This window comes from Acaromyces ingoldii (genome assembly GCF_003144295.1).
Source record: "Acaromyces ingoldii strain MCA 4198 unplaced genomic scaffold FA10scaffold_4, whole genome shotgun sequence".
Taxonomy (NCBI): Eukaryota; Fungi; Basidiomycota; class Exobasidiomycetes; order Exobasidiales; family Cryptobasidiaceae; genus Acaromyces; species Acaromyces ingoldii.
In genome coordinates, this window is record NW_020290250.1 from 185,020 (window position 1) to 200,596 (window position 15,577).

The 15,577-nt window shown below is 58.0% G+C and overlaps 8 protein-coding genes across 8 annotated transcripts; 5 read left to right on the forward strand and 3 right to left on the reverse strand.

Annotated features, from left to right (window-relative positions):
- Positions 1-355: 355 nt before the first annotated feature.
- Positions 356-1,113, forward strand: FA10DRAFT_272286 (GTP cyclohydrolase I; the record flags this gene model as incomplete). The annotated part of the gene is made up of 3 exons (XM_025523124.1): positions 356-578; positions 639-748; positions 808-1,113. The coding sequence occupies 3 exons, from the start codon at positions 356-358 to the stop codon at positions 1,111-1,113; spliced, it is 639 nt and encodes a 212-aa protein (XP_025376115.1).
- Positions 1,114-1,123: 10 nt separating this feature from the next.
- Positions 1,124-2,033, reverse strand: FA10DRAFT_267540 (hypothetical protein). Its single transcript, XM_025521950.1, has 2 exons — positions 1,309-2,033; positions 1,124-1,244 (listed from the first exon to the last, which is right to left on the reverse strand). Exons 1-2 carry the CDS (start codon positions 1,756-1,758, stop codon positions 1,230-1,232), a joined length of 465 nt encoding a protein of 154 aa, XP_025376116.1. The 5' UTR covers positions 1,759-2,033; the 3' UTR covers positions 1,124-1,229.
- Positions 2,034-2,184: 151 nt separating this feature from the next.
- On the forward strand, positions 2,185-3,011 carry FA10DRAFT_267541 (putative GPX2-glutathione peroxidase). The gene is made up of 5 exons (XM_025521951.1): positions 2,185-2,319; positions 2,385-2,421; positions 2,489-2,548; positions 2,615-2,803; positions 2,881-3,011. Exons 1-5 carry the CDS (start codon positions 2,233-2,235, stop codon positions 2,991-2,993), a joined length of 486 nt encoding a protein of 161 aa, XP_025376117.1. The 5' UTR covers positions 2,185-2,232; the 3' UTR covers positions 2,994-3,011.
- A 127-nt stretch (positions 3,012-3,138) lies between these two features.
- On the reverse strand, positions 3,139-4,536 carry FA10DRAFT_272288 (MFS general substrate transporter; the record flags this gene model as incomplete). Its single annotated transcript, XM_025523125.1, has 3 exons — positions 3,139-3,664; positions 3,732-3,787; positions 3,850-4,536. 3 exons carry the CDS (start codon positions 4,534-4,536, stop codon positions 3,139-3,141), a joined length of 1,269 nt encoding a protein of 422 aa, XP_025376118.1.
- A 774-nt stretch (positions 4,537-5,310) lies between these two features.
- On the forward strand, positions 5,311-6,755 carry FA10DRAFT_267543 (hypothetical protein). The gene is made up of 3 exons (XM_025521952.1): positions 5,311-6,187; positions 6,259-6,357; positions 6,428-6,755. Exons 1-3 carry the CDS (start codon positions 5,489-5,491, stop codon positions 6,611-6,613), a joined length of 984 nt encoding a protein of 327 aa, XP_025376119.1. The 5' UTR covers positions 5,311-5,488; the 3' UTR covers positions 6,614-6,755.
- Positions 6,756-7,019: 264 nt separating this feature from the next.
- On the forward strand, positions 7,020-8,834 carry FA10DRAFT_302321 (pyridoxal phosphate-dependent enzyme, beta subunit). The gene is made up of 2 exons (XM_025525097.1): positions 7,020-7,512; positions 7,587-8,834. The coding sequence occupies exons 1-2, from the start codon at positions 7,356-7,358 to the stop codon at positions 8,651-8,653; spliced, it is 1,224 nt and encodes a 407-aa protein (XP_025376120.1). The 5' UTR covers positions 7,020-7,355; the 3' UTR covers positions 8,654-8,834.
- A 338-nt stretch (positions 8,835-9,172) lies between these two features.
- Positions 9,173-10,938, reverse strand: FA10DRAFT_294781 (MFS multidrug transporter; the record flags this gene model as incomplete). Its single annotated transcript, XM_025524451.1, has 6 exons — positions 9,173-9,493; positions 9,567-9,852; positions 9,916-10,204; positions 10,279-10,410; positions 10,469-10,540; positions 10,602-10,938. 6 exons carry the CDS (start codon positions 10,936-10,938, stop codon positions 9,173-9,175), a joined length of 1,437 nt encoding a protein of 478 aa, XP_025376121.1.
- Positions 10,939-13,897: 2,959 nt separating this feature from the next.
- On the forward strand, positions 13,898-15,479 carry FA10DRAFT_267545 (NAD(P)-binding protein). The gene is made up of 4 exons (XM_025521953.1): positions 13,898-14,706; positions 14,771-14,858; positions 14,922-15,168; positions 15,267-15,479. Exons 1-4 carry the CDS (start codon positions 13,944-13,946, stop codon positions 15,396-15,398), a joined length of 1,230 nt encoding a protein of 409 aa, XP_025376122.1. The 5' UTR covers positions 13,898-13,943; the 3' UTR covers positions 15,399-15,479.
- Positions 15,480-15,577: the final 98 nt, after the last annotated feature.

Genomic DNA, 15,577 nt, shown 5'->3' on the forward strand with positions numbered 1-15,577 from the left:
GACGCTCGACTGTGGACGGGACCCGGGCCCAAGCACCGAAGAGATGCTCGAGTATGCCAAGGGGCCGCGGCGGGCGACAGTAGCAGCAGAGACAGCGACAGCAGCGACGGGAGCGGGGCCAAGAACGGATGCATCAACGACGCAGAGTGCACGGCGGCTGCCGGCCCCAAACGACGGCGTCCTGACGCAAGACTCCAAGGCGGACAACTTCGAGGTCGCCCTCGAGCGGCGGCTCTCGCTCGTGAACAAGGTCAAAGACCTGGACAGGGGCCATGGAGATGACGAGACGGAGGAAAGGCGGCGGCGGGGCCTCAACAACTTGAGCCGGTCGACGAGCGGAGTGAGGACGCCGGTGATGGACAAGGACGGCCTGGGCTGGCCGGCCAAGTCGACGTTGACGCGGCTCAACTCCACGCCGCTCGAGGCAGCGCAGACATCGGCGAAGCTCAGCGCAGCAGTCAAGACGATTCTCGAGTGCCTCGGAGAGGACCCGGAGCGCGAGGGGCTCAAGAGGACGCCAGAGCGGTACGCCAAGGCTCTGCTCTGGATGACGAGGGGCTACGAGGAGCGCCTCAGCGGTGAGTTCAGACTTGTTTTCATTGTCAAGGGGAAGGTCAGCTGATGCGGCCCGCTGTCAGACGTCATCTCCAATGCCGTCTTTGACGAGGACCACGAGGAGATGGTCATTGTGCGCGACATTGAGATCTCCAGTCTGTGCGAGCACCACCTCGTGCCCTTTCGCGGAAAGGTGAGTTCCCCTTCTATGAGCCATGCTCAAGCAAAGACTGAGCGATGCTTTCACGCCAGATTCACATCGGCTACCTGCCCAACCGGCTAGTCCTGGGCCTCTCGAAGCTGGCACGGATCGCTGAGACGTTTGCGCGCCGGCTGCAGGTGCAGGAGCGCCTCACCAAGCAGGTCGCCCTGGCCCTCGACGAGGCCATTGCACCGCAGGGCGTCGGTGTCGTCGTCGAGGCAGAGCACATGTGCATGGCCATGCGCGGCATCCAGAAGCCCGGGGCCACGACGGTGACGAGCTGCATGCTGGGCGTCTTTAGGGATCGGGCAAAGACGAGACAGGAGTTTCTCAGCCTCATTGGGAAGGGACGGTAGCATCTGCATCTGCCAGAGAATGGACCCATTTGCCCTTGCACATTTGATTACGTCCCCCTCCCTGCATCCTAGCAGTAGCATTCTGCAATAGGGTATGTATGGCTGTCTGTGTGAACTCAGGCGTCGGGAGTCTGTGCAGGACTCTGCGATTGAGCAGGTGCAGATCGAGGAAAGATGTGGCCTCTTTCCACTCACAATCCATACACGGTAGTGGGTCATCTTGAGCTCGCCACTGCTCGCGTACAGGTCCGTGTCAAACACCATCCTGCCGCCCCATGTGGCCGCCGCCTTCGACCCGTCCTTTTTCTCATAGTCGACGCGGCCGTAGAGCATGAGTTCTCCGGGCACGCTGCCGTCCTTTGCCTTTGCGTCCATGTCGCCCTTGCCCGCGGGGAGCACATACACGTCGTGAATCGTGTGCTTGCGGCGAGCGACGGACTCCCAGGCCTTGTTCCGCCATGCCAGCACGCCCTCGCGCGTGCTCGCCGGCGCCATGGGTCCGATCTGGAAGAAGAAGGCCGTGCCCGGGCTCGACGAGGAGGCAGACGGGTAGGAGAACTGATCGGCGTACTCGCTGTGCTTGCTGCCGTCGTCGGACAGCTCGTAGAAACGGCCGACAAAGGCAGAGATCGCTGGGGACACCATGGCTGTGCGAAGGGTTCGTGTTGTTGATGGACAAGAAGAGGCCGCCGGTCCTAAGCAGCGAACGGACCACTGCTACTTTCTCCACACGTGAAGCGGTCCGGGATTGCACCACGGGTCAGGACCGGAACGGAGCGTTGTGCAGGGCTCGTCTGACCAGAGGCTAAAAATTGATGCGCCGTGACCCAAAGAAAAGATAAAAATGAAAGTAAAAAATAAAATATCCGTGGCAGGCAGCAGCACGAAATCGTCGAGGTGGAGGTGTCAGAAGAGGGAGGATTGAAAGGGAAAGGGAATAAAAAGTTAAGGAGAGAAAAAGAGAACGCGAGAGAATGCGTGGCGCGGCTACGCGGCAATGACCGAACCCCGGTGAGAATTTCGCACGACGAGGATCAGGCCACTGCGCTAAAGACTCGTCACCACCACCACCTTCAGCCACTCTTTCCCCCTTCTCCCCGTTACAGACAGCTTATCAACATGGTTGAGTTCTACGACCTCAAGGCGGAGAAGCCCAAGGGCGATGCCCTCACCTTTGACCAGCTCAAGGGCAAGGTCGTCCTCATTGTGAGTCCAGCCGTGTCGCCGGCGGTCTGACCGGCATTGTCTGACGTGTGCCCTATCTCCGGCAGGTCAACACTGCTTCCAAGTGCGGCTTCACTCCTCAGTGTGAGTGTGACTCGCTTCTGTTCTGCCCGTGCAAAAGGCAAGGAAGCTGACAATGTCCTTGCACCAGTCGAGGAGCTTGAGCAGCTCAACAAGAAGTACCGCGACCAGGGCCTCGTCATCCTCGGCTGTGAGTACAATCTCTCTGTCCTGCCACAATGTAGGCGTTTGCTCACCCAAAAATTATCCACACCAGTCCCCTGCAACCAGTTTGCAAGCCAGGACCCCGAAAACGACGAAGGCATCGGCGCCTTTTGCCAGCGCAACTACGGCGTCTCCTTTGAAATGATGGCAAAGTCGGACGTCAACGGCGACAAGGCAAACGAGGTCTTCAAGTTCCTCAAGGCGCAAAAGTCGGGCCTCCTCGGCACTTCGGGCATCAAGTGTGAGTTGAGATGCAGATTTGGGACCCTCTTTGCCACCGCTGCAGAGACTGACGTGCGACATCGCCGCTGTTATCAGGGAACTTTACCAAGTTTCTCGTCGACAAGCAGGGAAAGGTCGTCGAGCGGTACTCGCCCACGACGAAGCCAGCCTCGATTGCGCCCAAGATCGAGTCGCTCCTGGCCGCTTAAAGTGATGGATATCCCCACTCCTTAGTCCGGCTCTGGCGATGCGTTGAAGTGTATACCACTACTGCTGCGACCTATCTATGCTTGCTCATGTTAATCTAATTTGGTCTAGTCTACAAATGTCTGACATGAAAATCACGAATCGCTACTACTCCATCTTTGGTCTCGCCAGACCTGTGCCAACGGCAAGGATGGAGCTGAGGGCCATGCTGACGCCGACAAAGATCGTCGGAGCTGCATAGCCAAACTTTCCCCAGGGCGCCTGCTCCTTGAGGCCGAGCTTGTCGACGAGGCTACCTGCGATGAGGGGCCCAGCAACAGACGCCAGAGCCATGCTCTCGCCCAGCGACATGAAAATGACGCTGACGTCGTACCGCCGCTGGCGGCCCGAGATCTGCACGCAGGCCGCCGGCCACGTCGGCGTCACAGATCCAGCCACGGCGCCAAAGACGAGGACAAAGAGGACAAAGGGCGCCAGGTGCGAGCCGGCAAAGCCCCACATGACAAAAGCGGCCAGCGAGCCCGCAGCACCAAAGACGCACAGGAGCATCAGGTAGGGCACCCGGTCGACGGCCCAGCCCGTCAGGATCTTGCCAACCGTCGACGACGAGTTGAAGGCCATGAGCGCGTAGGTACCCTGCGAGGAGGTGAGGCCGATGGAGCGCGCGTACGTCCTGCAGTGCATATGGGAGAAGAGACTTAGAACGAGATCCACGTCTCTCGCTGCAAGTGCGTACTCACGGCAGATAGACGTTGACGGCATAAAAGCCGAGAAGCTGCAGCAGGCTGACAAGGAACTGGATTGCGACTCATGGTCAGTCGTACGTTCCAGAGGACAGAGAAGCGAGAAACAACTCACATCGAGCCAGAAAAGAGGCCGCTTCGTGAAGCCCAGCGGCGGTATCCACGTCACGCTCCTCGGCCTCGCCACGACGGGTCGGATGCGCGGTCGGCAAAAGTAAATGGCGGGTGCAGCGACGCAGAAGAAGAGGGCTGCAAAGATGCGCAGCGTCCACCGAAAACCGACGCTCTCGAGCAGCTTGGTGAGCAGAAGCGGAAAGATGGCCCCACCTGCACCGTTGCCGCCAAAGATGATGCCCGCGGCCAGGCCTCTGCGCTCGACGAACCACTCGGGAAGCCAAACGATGGTGGGATAGTAGAGGAGGCCACCAAAGATGCCAAACAGGCAGCCCTGGGTCACGATGAGCACGCCCAGACTCTCGGCAAAGCTGGCCAGGACGAGAGCGAGGGTGGCCATGCCAAACGAGACCCACATGAGCGGCTTGATCCAGTCGGGATAAGAGCGGTAGAAGCCAATGACGAAGAGGCCTTCTGCGATGAGAAAGCCTGAGCAGAGCGTGCCAATGGCTGAGATCTGGACCGACGAGTAGCGATTGAAGGGCGGGTGCGATTCGTAGTAGTTTTGAAAGATGCCAAAGGCAGACGTCATGCCCCAGACCATGAGCTCGAGGCACAGGCTGGAGATGACAAATTTCCACGCATCGACACCTCGATCGACGGGTGGCAGGAGTGCCTGGCCACTCATACTTCCTTCGTCCTGTCCTGCCTCGATAGAAGTGCGTCGGCTGACGCCCTCTTCTCCAATGCCATCAGCAATGCTCGTAGATGGCCGCCGCGAAGCCGCCTGCGACGAAGGCATATCGCTCCGCCTCTGCACTGCATCGCCCACCTCCTCGAGCTGAATCCTTTCCGTCTCCATTGCTCTCTTTCCTCTCTCTTCCTGGTTCTTGCTCTTGTCTTCCTGGTGTCTCTTACTTTTCCTTGTCCTCCCCACTTTTATACACAGGAAGCCCTCGAGTCATTTCCGTCTGGCCCTGGCGGGCTTCTAAAACTCAAAAAATTGAGGCTTCGAGATTCGGACCTCGAGCCGCAACCTGCGCGGTCAAATCACCCGACGACACCCTTCACCGAGCTTGCTCAGAAGCACATTCTTCTCCAAGGATAGTAGGCAGATAGTATCGGTCAATCTCATGAAAGAGGTCTGGGAGCTCTTGGAGTCGTTTAGACGCCGCCAGAACAGGCAGGGCCTAATAATAAGGCTCTCAGGCACAGCGCTCACTCAAAGAGTAGGCCGGGTTTGCGAGATCTGGGTGCAATTGACCCGTTGGCATGCACGGCCTCTGCTCGATGTTGCCTTCGGCTTGCTCAGAACATCTCACTTTCTCTCTGCAGGTTGATCAACGTCAACATTCTGATGACTGTGCCATTGCCGTCACCATAAAAAGAAGAGGCCCGACCTCGGCGCGCACGTGCGTCACAAAATGCTCGGTCGAAAGTCTACAAACACATTGAAAGGGCCAAGTCGAAGGAAAGAAACCAAAAAAAAGCGTCATGTTGCTTTTTTAAATCACCGAAAGGGCACAGCCTGCGCGCCCTTATGCAAAACGCTCGGCGGCGGACAGCTGCAGTGGAGGACCGGCAACGTCAACCTCCTCTTGGACACCAACCACCAACGACGCACGCGCCGTGATTGAAAGATGTCGTATCCATTTGCAGGCAACCATTATGCGCAGCAGTCGGCGCAGGCGAACCCATATGGCGGGACGAGTGCTGCGTACTTTCACAGCGAGCCTGCGCACGATGGGCCGAGCTACGAATACGAGCCAAGCATGGTCGCGCGAGATGCTGCTCGGCGTGACGCCTCGACGGTGGACGCAGACAGGAGCCCCGTGATCGAGGATGAGAAGTACGCATCGAGGGACGAGCTGGGGTCGCAGCCGCCACCGATGCTGGCGAGCAATCTGGGCAACAACGATCCGTACGCCAAGGAGAGCTACGGAGTGCCGTATGCGGGCAACAGCATCTGGAGGCCAGAGGACAAGCGGGTCATGGCGGCCAGGAGCACGCCCGTCAAGATCCTCCGGTCGCTCTGCTGCGTTCTGGTGCACACGGCCATTGTCATCATCAGCATCGTCTGCCTCGTCGTCATCTTTGCTCGGCCGCTCAACGTCGGCATCAAGAATGTTGTGACGCCCACCGCGGACTCGGTCGCCGTCACGGGCACGACGCTGTCGATCAATGGCTCTGTAGACTTCATCGTGTCGAACCCCAACTCGATTTCGGCCAAGCTGGGCCACCTGACGGCCAAGATTTACGAGTCGGCGGACAAGAGCCAGGACATTGGACGGGGAGAAATCACAAACCAGAAGATCGAGGCCCACCAGAACACGACGGTGGTGAGTCTGGCAGACGTTCTTGATTTGTTTCGGATCCATGAGGGGACTAACAGAGACCTTTGGGCTCTTAGCATTTCCCCTACCAAATTCGCTACGATCCGTCCAAAGACTCGAGCAAAGAGATTCTGAAGGACCTTGCGACAAAGTGTGTAGGCAACCAGGACCTCGATGTGAGTGCATTGTCAGGTTCCAGTTCTCTCTCGCAATTCGGCCTTGCTGACAGTCGCACCTCCCCCTCAGCTCACCCTGAACATCGATGCCTCGTTGACGATCCTCAGCGTGCCGATTCCCATCAACTTTGCCCATGACATCAGCTTCCCCTGTCCCATCGATGCGTCGGTGCTGCAGCAGATCGGAGGTGGCGATCTGCTCCAGGTGGCCTCAGGCCTTGGGCGGCGCTGGTTGCATGCCCTGGATGACTTCTGATCTGACGCGATTACTATCAACACACGGACTTTTTATCTCTCTCTGTTCTCATCTCGCTCTCTCTCGCCCACTGGAGGATGCTGTGCCGGTCTCTCCATCTCATTAGCTGTATAGAAGATCATATTTGCCCAAGAAATCGGCGTTTTGCTGCCTCATCGTGTGATTGCTCAACCTGCACGCCACCTGCACGCCCATGCTCGGCGGAGACGGACGTTGAGCCGTGGCAGAAGGGAGGGAGAAAAAATAGAAAACAAAAGTTTATATTTCCCCCTGCCTCTTTCGTGCTTGGGTCGAATCTTGCGACATGCATTCTTTGACGGACGCGCGCCCATTTGATTCATTGTTTCGATTATTTCCCCTTCTGCCCTTCTCTCATTTTTACCACGACGACTTGATCGACGACTCACTCGAGGGCCGCCTTGCCTCGCCTCGCCTCGCTATTAACCTAGTGCCCACCTGCCATCGACGGACGGCACTTGACGTCGTCCTTTGATCCTTAATTAGACCCCTCCCCAGGCAGACGCTGCTCAGCTAGTCGTCTTTGCCTACTCCACCGTCCTCCAACAGGGCGATCACCTCCGCTGCTCGGTCCAACCCGTGCAAACCCCTCATCCCCCCCCCTTCCCCCTTCACCCCCAGCACACAGCTCTTGCTGTTTCCTCTTCGTGGCCTAACCCGCGTCGATCAATCCCTCTCGCACTCTTCTCTTTACCCCCTCTTGGAATCCCTCAGCTTCATCGCCATGTCTTCTACCACCCCCGCTTCCTCTTCCTTCCCCGCTGCCAAGCGGTCGCATGCCGGGGCTGGCATCCTGCCGAATGCGCTGGGCGCTGTGGGCAACACGCCCCTTATCCGTCTCAACCGCATCCCCCAGAGCCACGGCATCAAGTGCAACGTCTGTGAGTTCTGCGCTGTCTTATCGATACAGGCACGGCACTAAATGCTCTATCTCTTTTCTTTCTTTTGCCACCAGTGGTCAAGTGCGAGTACTTCAATGCCGGTGGCTCTGTCAAGGACCGCATCGCACTGGCCATGCTCACCGATGCCGAGTCGCGCGGCCTCCTGACGCCTGGCAAGTCGGTCATCGTCGAGCCCACGTCGGGCAACACGGGCGTTGGCCTGGCGCTGGCCTGCGCCATCAAGGGCTACCGCTGCATCATTGTCCTCCCCGAGAAGATGTCGGCGGAAAAGGTGACGACGCTCAAGGCGCTCGGTGCCGAGGTCGTCCGCACGCCCACCGAGGCCGCCTGGGACGACCCCCGGTCCAACATCATGGTCGCCCGTCGCCTCGCCCGCGAGACGCCCGATGCCCACATCCTCGACCAGTACAACAACCCGCACAACCCCTTGGCCCACCGCGTGACGGCCCAGGAGATCATCGACGATGTCGTCGCCACGGCCGCCTCGGGTGGTGCCGTCGACAAGGGCGCCGCCGTGCTCACGCCCGATGCCTCGCCACCGCACCGGGCCATGCGCGTCGAAGAGGGCGTGTCCAGGCTCAATATCGTCGATACCTCGCCTGCCGACACGACGCCTTCGGGCCTCGTCGATGTCCTCGTTGCCGGTGTGGGCACGGGCGGCACCATCAGCGGCATTGCCAAGCGTCTCCGCGAGCAGGACCACAACCCTGATCTCTTTGTCCTCGGCGTCGATCCCGTTGGGTCGACGCTCGCCATGCCAGCCTCGCTCAACGAGCTGTCCGAGGGCGAGAGCAGCGCATACAAGATCGAGGGCATCGGCTACGACTTTGACCCGGCCTCGCTCGACAAGAACCAAGTTTCGCACTGGCTCAAGACGCGCGACGAAGAGTCGTTTGACTATGCCCGACGCCTGATCCGCCAGGAAGGCCTCCTCTGCGGTGGATCGAGCGGCAGCGCCGTCGCCGGTGCCATGCGCTTCCTCCAGCAGGGCGGCGAGGGATGGGACCGCTTCGGCTCCCAGGCCGGCAAGAACGTCGTCGTCGTCCTGCCCGACAGCCTGCGCAACTACATCACCAAGCCCTGGCTTCTCGAAGGAAACGAGGGCGAGGCCCACGCTTGATTGTTGAGGTCGTGCTGCTCCTGGCACCAGGACCCGCCGTTTCTTTCTCCTCTCTTTTTTTTTCTTCTAAATATCCGACCCTTTCAACACCGGGTCGCTGCCCACCTTCCCCCCTTTTTCCCCTCCCTCCCCCTTTGAAGCCAAGCTTTCCAAGACACATCACCCAAGAAGAACGAGAAGGTGGACCGACGAGAGGGTTCTCTTATATCTCTCGGGTTCTCTCAAACAAGTCACCTTCTGTACACGTACGCTCGCGCCGGCTTTTTCTCCTCTTCTCCTCCTCATCTGTACCCATCTAGACGATACGCTCTCAACGCTGCGTTCAATTTTGTTGTCAAAGTCATACAATCCAGTCTCGCTGACGACGTGTGACTCTGGCCGCGGCACCCCATGCACTTTGAGACTAGCATGCGGGGCATAGTACAGTACAGTACCTGACGAGCAAGTAACTTTACTTTGCGGCAGGGCTTGCTGTCAAGTAGGACTACTAAGTACAGTACTACCGTGAGATGGATCTGATCATCGCTTGTGCGTCGCGTGTCTGCTCCGCTCGCGCAGTGCTGCACCGCGGTAGTAGAGAATGTAGGCGACAGGGACGCCGATGAGGATGCACGCGAGCGACAGAGCAAAGTTGCTCCAGCCCAGGCCGGCGTGCAGGAGCAGGTCCTCGGCCCCGATGGTGGCGCCTGTGCCCACAATGCTCCGGCAGACGATAGCGCTCGTCAGGGCACTGCCTGCCAGCAGCGCATAGCAGTCGACGAGGTATGTCTGCATGGCGACGACGGCGGCCGAGATGCCAAAGGCGAACAGGACGATGCCAAGGTCCGCGAAGATCCAGTGCTTATCCCCCATCCCCAAGAACGTCAGCAAGTAATCTGAATGTGCAGAAGAATCGGCCGGGGCGGTAACTTACAACGCCGTAGAAGGTGCACCAGCCAAAGAGCGACAGGCCCACGGGTGGGATCCAGACAATGAAGAGAAAGGCATAGATGCGGTACTCGGGCTTGGCGATGCCGCCGTTGCGCATCGAGAGCACCTTGTAGAAGTGCTCGACGAGGAGGCCGCCGACAATGCCACCCGAGATTGTGTCGATGCCGATGCAGATAAAGTGCATCGACGCCCAGCCTGGACGCTCGCTGTAGATCGTACCGAACACGGCGGGGAAAGTGGCCGTTAGGAGGTGGATGATGCCATAGATGCTGCTCGTCAAGGTGAGCGGTTAGCACTTGGTGGAATAAAGGATCGGCTACGTTCCAACTAACAGGGAGATGTAAGCCGTCAGCATCATGATGATTGGCTCGACGGAAAAGAGCACCATTGGCCTGATGGCGCCTCTCGAGAAAATCTGGCCCACGGTCTCGCGCCTTCGCTCAAAGATTGTCTTGAGCCGGCTGTTTCCTGTCTCCCTGCGCAGCTTCTTGGCACGCTTTGCAAGGATCCTGGGCGTGTACGACTCCTTCATGAAAAGACAAGGCAGACCGACGGCGGCAATGGCGATTGAAGAGATGTAGTAGATGTAGCGCCAATTGCGGATCTCCTGCACTGTCCAGCCTGTTGCGTATAGTGCAGAACATCTCGTGAGCTGGTGGTTAGGAGTCCATTTCCAAAGGTATCTGATCACCCACCTGCCATCACTGGTCCCAGTACAGGCCCAAGCTGTGGAGCGAGTGCAAAGACGGTCATGGCTGCACCCCGCTCTTCAGGCGGGAAAATGTCGGTGAGGATCGAGCCGCCGATGGCCATGGGGGCGCTCGCTCCTGTTAAATATTCGATCAGTCCATTCTCTCCGGACCTTAGAACACGTTTTGAACCCACCTAGGCCAGCAAAGAAGCGGAAGACCATCATGACGTATGGATTCGGCACAAAGGCGCTACAAAGGTTAAAGACTGGCCAGGCCTGTCAGCGTGAGAGCGTTGCAGGCGAAATTTGCCAGAAAGGAAGACTCACTTAGGAAGAAAAGGGCACCCAAGAGAATGACGGGTTTACGACCGAGAATCTCGCTCATGGGACCGAACAGAATGGGTGCAAACGTAAACGCAAAGACATAACACCCGATGAGCAGGCCTCTCTTGACGGGGTTGTACACCTCGGACCATGTCTGTGAAATGAGACCGAGCGACGGGGCCAACATATTCGTCCCTGCGTTTGCCAGAAATGTAGCCAAAGAGACGAGGACGCAGGCATACCACTTGTGGAATGGTGACCAGTTTCTCGGGTTGGTTGGTGATTGGGGCGAGGACCAGGTGACGAGGTCAGGGTCCGAGGGAAGGCCAGGTGGCACCATGCCCTGCATCAAGCAGATGGCAATGACGTCCGCCTGGCTCATTGTGTGATGCGGCCCGTGGGGGCCTGTGGAGCTGCTGTGCGAGGTGTAGCGCATCGACGAGGCAGTACTGTCCCTCTCACTCTTCTCCATTGAGTCATAGCTAGCTTTTGACTCGAGCGAGTCTGGCCGTCGATGCGAGCCGTCATGATGGTCACCGACATCAACGACGCCCAAGGCCGAGGCCAGTCGCTCATTTTTGCCCATGTGCGGCGCGTTTGAATTCTTGGCGTCGTCACGGCTGCTTTTGAGGTTGACGTCGTCCCAACCGGGTGTGTCTGAGGGCATCGCCATGGCTTCAGGGCTCATGTTGATGCTCGTGAACTCTTGACGTAGCCGAGAGGGCTTCGGGGTGTGCTTGAATGCGCTTCGGTGCGAAGATCGCGGTGATTGCTGCTGATTTGAACCACCCTTGGACAGATCGAGTCTTGGTGGGCGAACATTACCGCCAGCGCTCAAACGACGTTCGTGCAACGTCTTTGTCGTCGGCTTCTGACCTCCAAATGGGAAGGTTTTCTCATCGAGATAGTCTTCGCTGTCTTGGCGTTGCTGGTGGTGTTGTTGCTGGTGCTGTGGGGGCCGACCAAACAAGCTTGACACAAACGACTGCACGCTGCTCCGTCTACTTCCGATTGACGAGTCTGTTGATGTGCTGAAGCGGCTTGGCCTTCTCGGCCCATCGACAAGGACGCTTCCTCTCTCGTACATGCCTGGTGCCATCGAATAGAAGCCACCGTCGACGACGGCGCCCTCGTTTGCGACGAGATCTTGCGGCAGCAGATACTCAGTGCCCATGACGCTTTCGACAAACGTCGGTTTTCTTCGCCGCCTCAAATCGCCACTGGCGGCAGACTGACGCACGGCATTGGACGAGGCAGCGTCAAACGTCTCCTTGAAGCGTGCAGAGGGCGCGAAGCAGTCTTCGACCATACTGCTAAATCGTTGCGAGTCTCGAACAGACAGGCCGTGTGGCATCCATGACTCGCGAGTCTCTTGCGTACGTCGGTGTTGGTGATGTTCGCGCATTGGTGAGCGCGTTGGGATAGATGGTTGTCGTCGTGGCTCTTGTCGGTCACCGCTCGACTGCACGGCAGCGGGCGGCGGCAATTCGATGCTCGACGTGTTGGAGCGGTTGTGCTGCTGCCAGTGTACGTGGGGAGAAGGATTGTGGAGCTGAGAGCTGTGGTCTCCCGCAGCAGAGGAGGAAAGGTAAGGCACACCAGGGCTGCGAGAACGAGACGAGGGTTCCAGCGACACACCCCGAGGAAAGAGACCATCCCTCGCAGTGAGCGGAAAGGTGGGGCTCTTGGACATCGACGGTCTTGAGATCGACGACCCGTCGGGCGTATCTCTTCTCGAGGGAGTGATGGAGGAATATGCGGGTGCAGGCGTACCGTACCGTGCTGTTGACGTGTCCGAGTTGAGCGTGTTGGACCGCAGATACGACTGCTCTGGCACCTGCAGCCCGCCTGCGCCACCGCCTGCCCTCACAGCTGGAGCTGGAGCTGGCAGAGATGGGTTGGCTGTCTGTGGTGAGAGGATGTCCATCTCTCTTCTGCCTCGCTCTGCTGCTTCATCGAGAAAGTTGCGACTGCCTTGTCGATGAGCGAGGTCTCTGTGGTGGCCATGGTGGTGATGATGGCGGTGGTGGTGGTGGTGATGGTGGTGTCGATGCGGTGTCCGGAAATCATATGCCTCGCTGCTCGGCCCGGCCGAGCGGCTATGGTCAGCAATGGTACCACCGCTTGGGGAAAAGGTATGGTCGTCACCGGCCACCGTCATGCCTGTGTGGGAAGAGGAGAACAGACTTGCTGTTCAGGGAGGAGAGGGAGAAGGGACAACTAAACTTATCGTCAACGGAGACACGATGAGGTGGTGCCAGACCACGAATAGAGAGACAAAGGTAATGGGAAGAGAGATGGGAGGGTCGCTCAAAAATGACTGGGCAATGGATGATATATGGTGCGATGCGGCTGGACCAATACTTGGGCGTGCCAGGCACATGATATGTCGACTTGACGCCATTACGCCTTGCGCAAACCCACTCGTCAGACATAGCGAGAATCGAAGGGCGTTCTCTAGAACAGGGCGAGCCACTGTGACTGAAATTTGTGCGTATAGGAAGCTCTCATGCCCACTTCCTTTCCTCAAGTCTTCGCCTCACCGTCGACAATGAAGTGACTCAAGCACCCCGTCTTTGGTCATAGATGCTTCCGTTGCTAATGCTGGTGTTCATCCTCTTTCTCGTACCGCAAAGTTGGATCTCCGCAAGGGCGTCTTCACAATGCAACACAACGCCGGCAAATTTGGCGAATTGACGCCGTATCTCAGCAGCGCCCATTTGCTGGGCGACGGGGACCGTCCACGTGTATTTCGTGTCAGATCTGTCCGCCATTCGCTGCTCCGACGTGAATCCCTACAGAAAGCCTCAGATAGACATGCGCCTCAGAACAAGGTGCGAGAAGCTGGTTTATGCAGCATGTCTTTGGTGCAATTTTCAATGCCTCGGCGCCGGAGGGTGCGAGAGACACGGAGGATTGGCCGAACACGGCGTGTAAAATCTCCGAGTGTCTTGATCGATTTCCGAAAGAGCTTTCGTAATTGGCCCGCCAGCTTCAGGTGGATTTTTCAAAGGGTCAGGAGCAATGAAGAATGAGCGACTCAAAGAATAAAACACCTCCCTAATAGTACGGGCGAGCACTTTTCACAAAAGCAATGCTCAGTTAGAGTGTAGTGCATTGAATTCGCATGCAGATCCTTCGCAAGTCGCTCTTTCACAGATTTTTTTTTGCGAAGGGACCAACGCGACTAGTGTGGAGAAGCGAAGACGCACACCGCTTTTGGAGCTCGGTACGTCTTTTCCAGACTCTCGAAAGTGAAGGCACGCTTCGTGTTGTAAAAGAGGGGTACACTCTTAATTCCTCGCCTTTCCGCACCCTTGTCTTTCCCCAACTACCACCACCACTATGGCGTCGCAACAACCGAGCAAACCGGACTTGAAGTACCGCGAGCCCTTTACCTGGGACCTCTGCTACAAGTTCCTCAACAAGACGGCCTTGCATCCGCTCGCTCTCATTGCCATTCCCCTCCTGGGCTACGCTCTGGACCGGCGCTCTGCGCACAATCCGAGCTTGTACCCGCCCTTGACCGACTGGCAGCACGTCAAGGGCCTGCTCTTCTCTGCAGAGACGTCGAAGCCGCTCAAGTGGCTCGGACGTCTCTTTATCCTCGTCGCCGTCAAGTCCATCAGCAATGCCCTGACGAGGTACACGCGCAACCACGGCGAGTGGCGGCCCGACCGGCCCGACTGGAAGAAGGAGGTCGTCGTCATTACGGGAGGTGCCTCAGGCATCGGCAAGGCCACCGTCGAGATCCTGTCGCACGAGCGGCGAGCAAAGGTTGCCGTGCTCGACATGGGCCCTCCCCTCTACGCTCCTGCGCCCCCCGGTGCGCCCGAGATCCTGTATATCAAGACGGATGTGACAAAGCCCGAGCAGGTCAAGGCAGCTGCCGACCAGATTCGCGCCAAGCACGGCGAGCCCACGATTCTGATGAACTGCGCCGGAATCGCCTCGGGCAACCTCATCCTCGAGACGACGCTCGCGGGTGCCGAGAGAATCTGGAAAATCAACACGCTATCCCACTGGATCACCGTCCAGGAGTTCCTCCCGCACATGATCAAGCAGAACCACGGACACATTCTCAGCGTTGCTAGCGCAGCTGCCTACAGTAAGTCGGCACGTATGGTGATTGACGGAAAGGGAAAGAAGCTAACGGAGGTTTCCGTGATTAGTGTCGTTGCCTCAGTTGTCCGAGTACGCCATGACCAAGTGTGGCGCGCTGGCCTTCCAAGAGGTCCTTCGTGGCGAGCTCAACGCTCGGTGAGTGCTGCAACGGGATTTTTCGTGGCAAGAGCCCCACTGACACTGTTACAATCTCACCAGCTACCACGCCCGAAAAGTGCGCACATCCGTCTGCTGCCCCACGAAGGTCTACACGCCCTTGGCCGACGGCATGGAGGACCACAACATGCCGTTCCTCACGCCCAACCTGATGCCCATCCAAGTGGGCCGCGCCATCGTCGGCGCTTTCGAGAGCGGCCTGAGCCAGGACATGGTCATGCCCGAAGCCCTGAGGATCCTGCCCGCAATGCGAGGCCTTCCCTTCTGGGTCAAGCGTGGCTTCCAGATTGTGAGTCTGCCTGCTCCCACTTTCTCCTCTTCCATCTGTCTCTCTCTCTCTCTCTTCTTCACCGTCATCATGCTCATGCAACGTATTTTCGCACACAGCTCGGCCACACGGACAACCAGGTCACGTCAAAGACGATGAAGCGCGCCGCTGCGAATGGATACGGAAAGGCCTGGGAGGGCGATGACAAGGTGCTGCGCGATGCTATGCTCAAGGCCCTCAACGAGAAGTAGACGATGAAATGAATACAGCCATCAATGTAATTACCTGCTTGCCTTTTGCGTCCAATCATAATAAAAATTGTCGTTCCTAGAGACGTGAGTTGTGACCAGTGACACGTCGCACGTGGCTTGATAAACGACGTCACTGGCATGGGAAGTTGGTTGATATGCACGGACGCGAAACGAAGGCG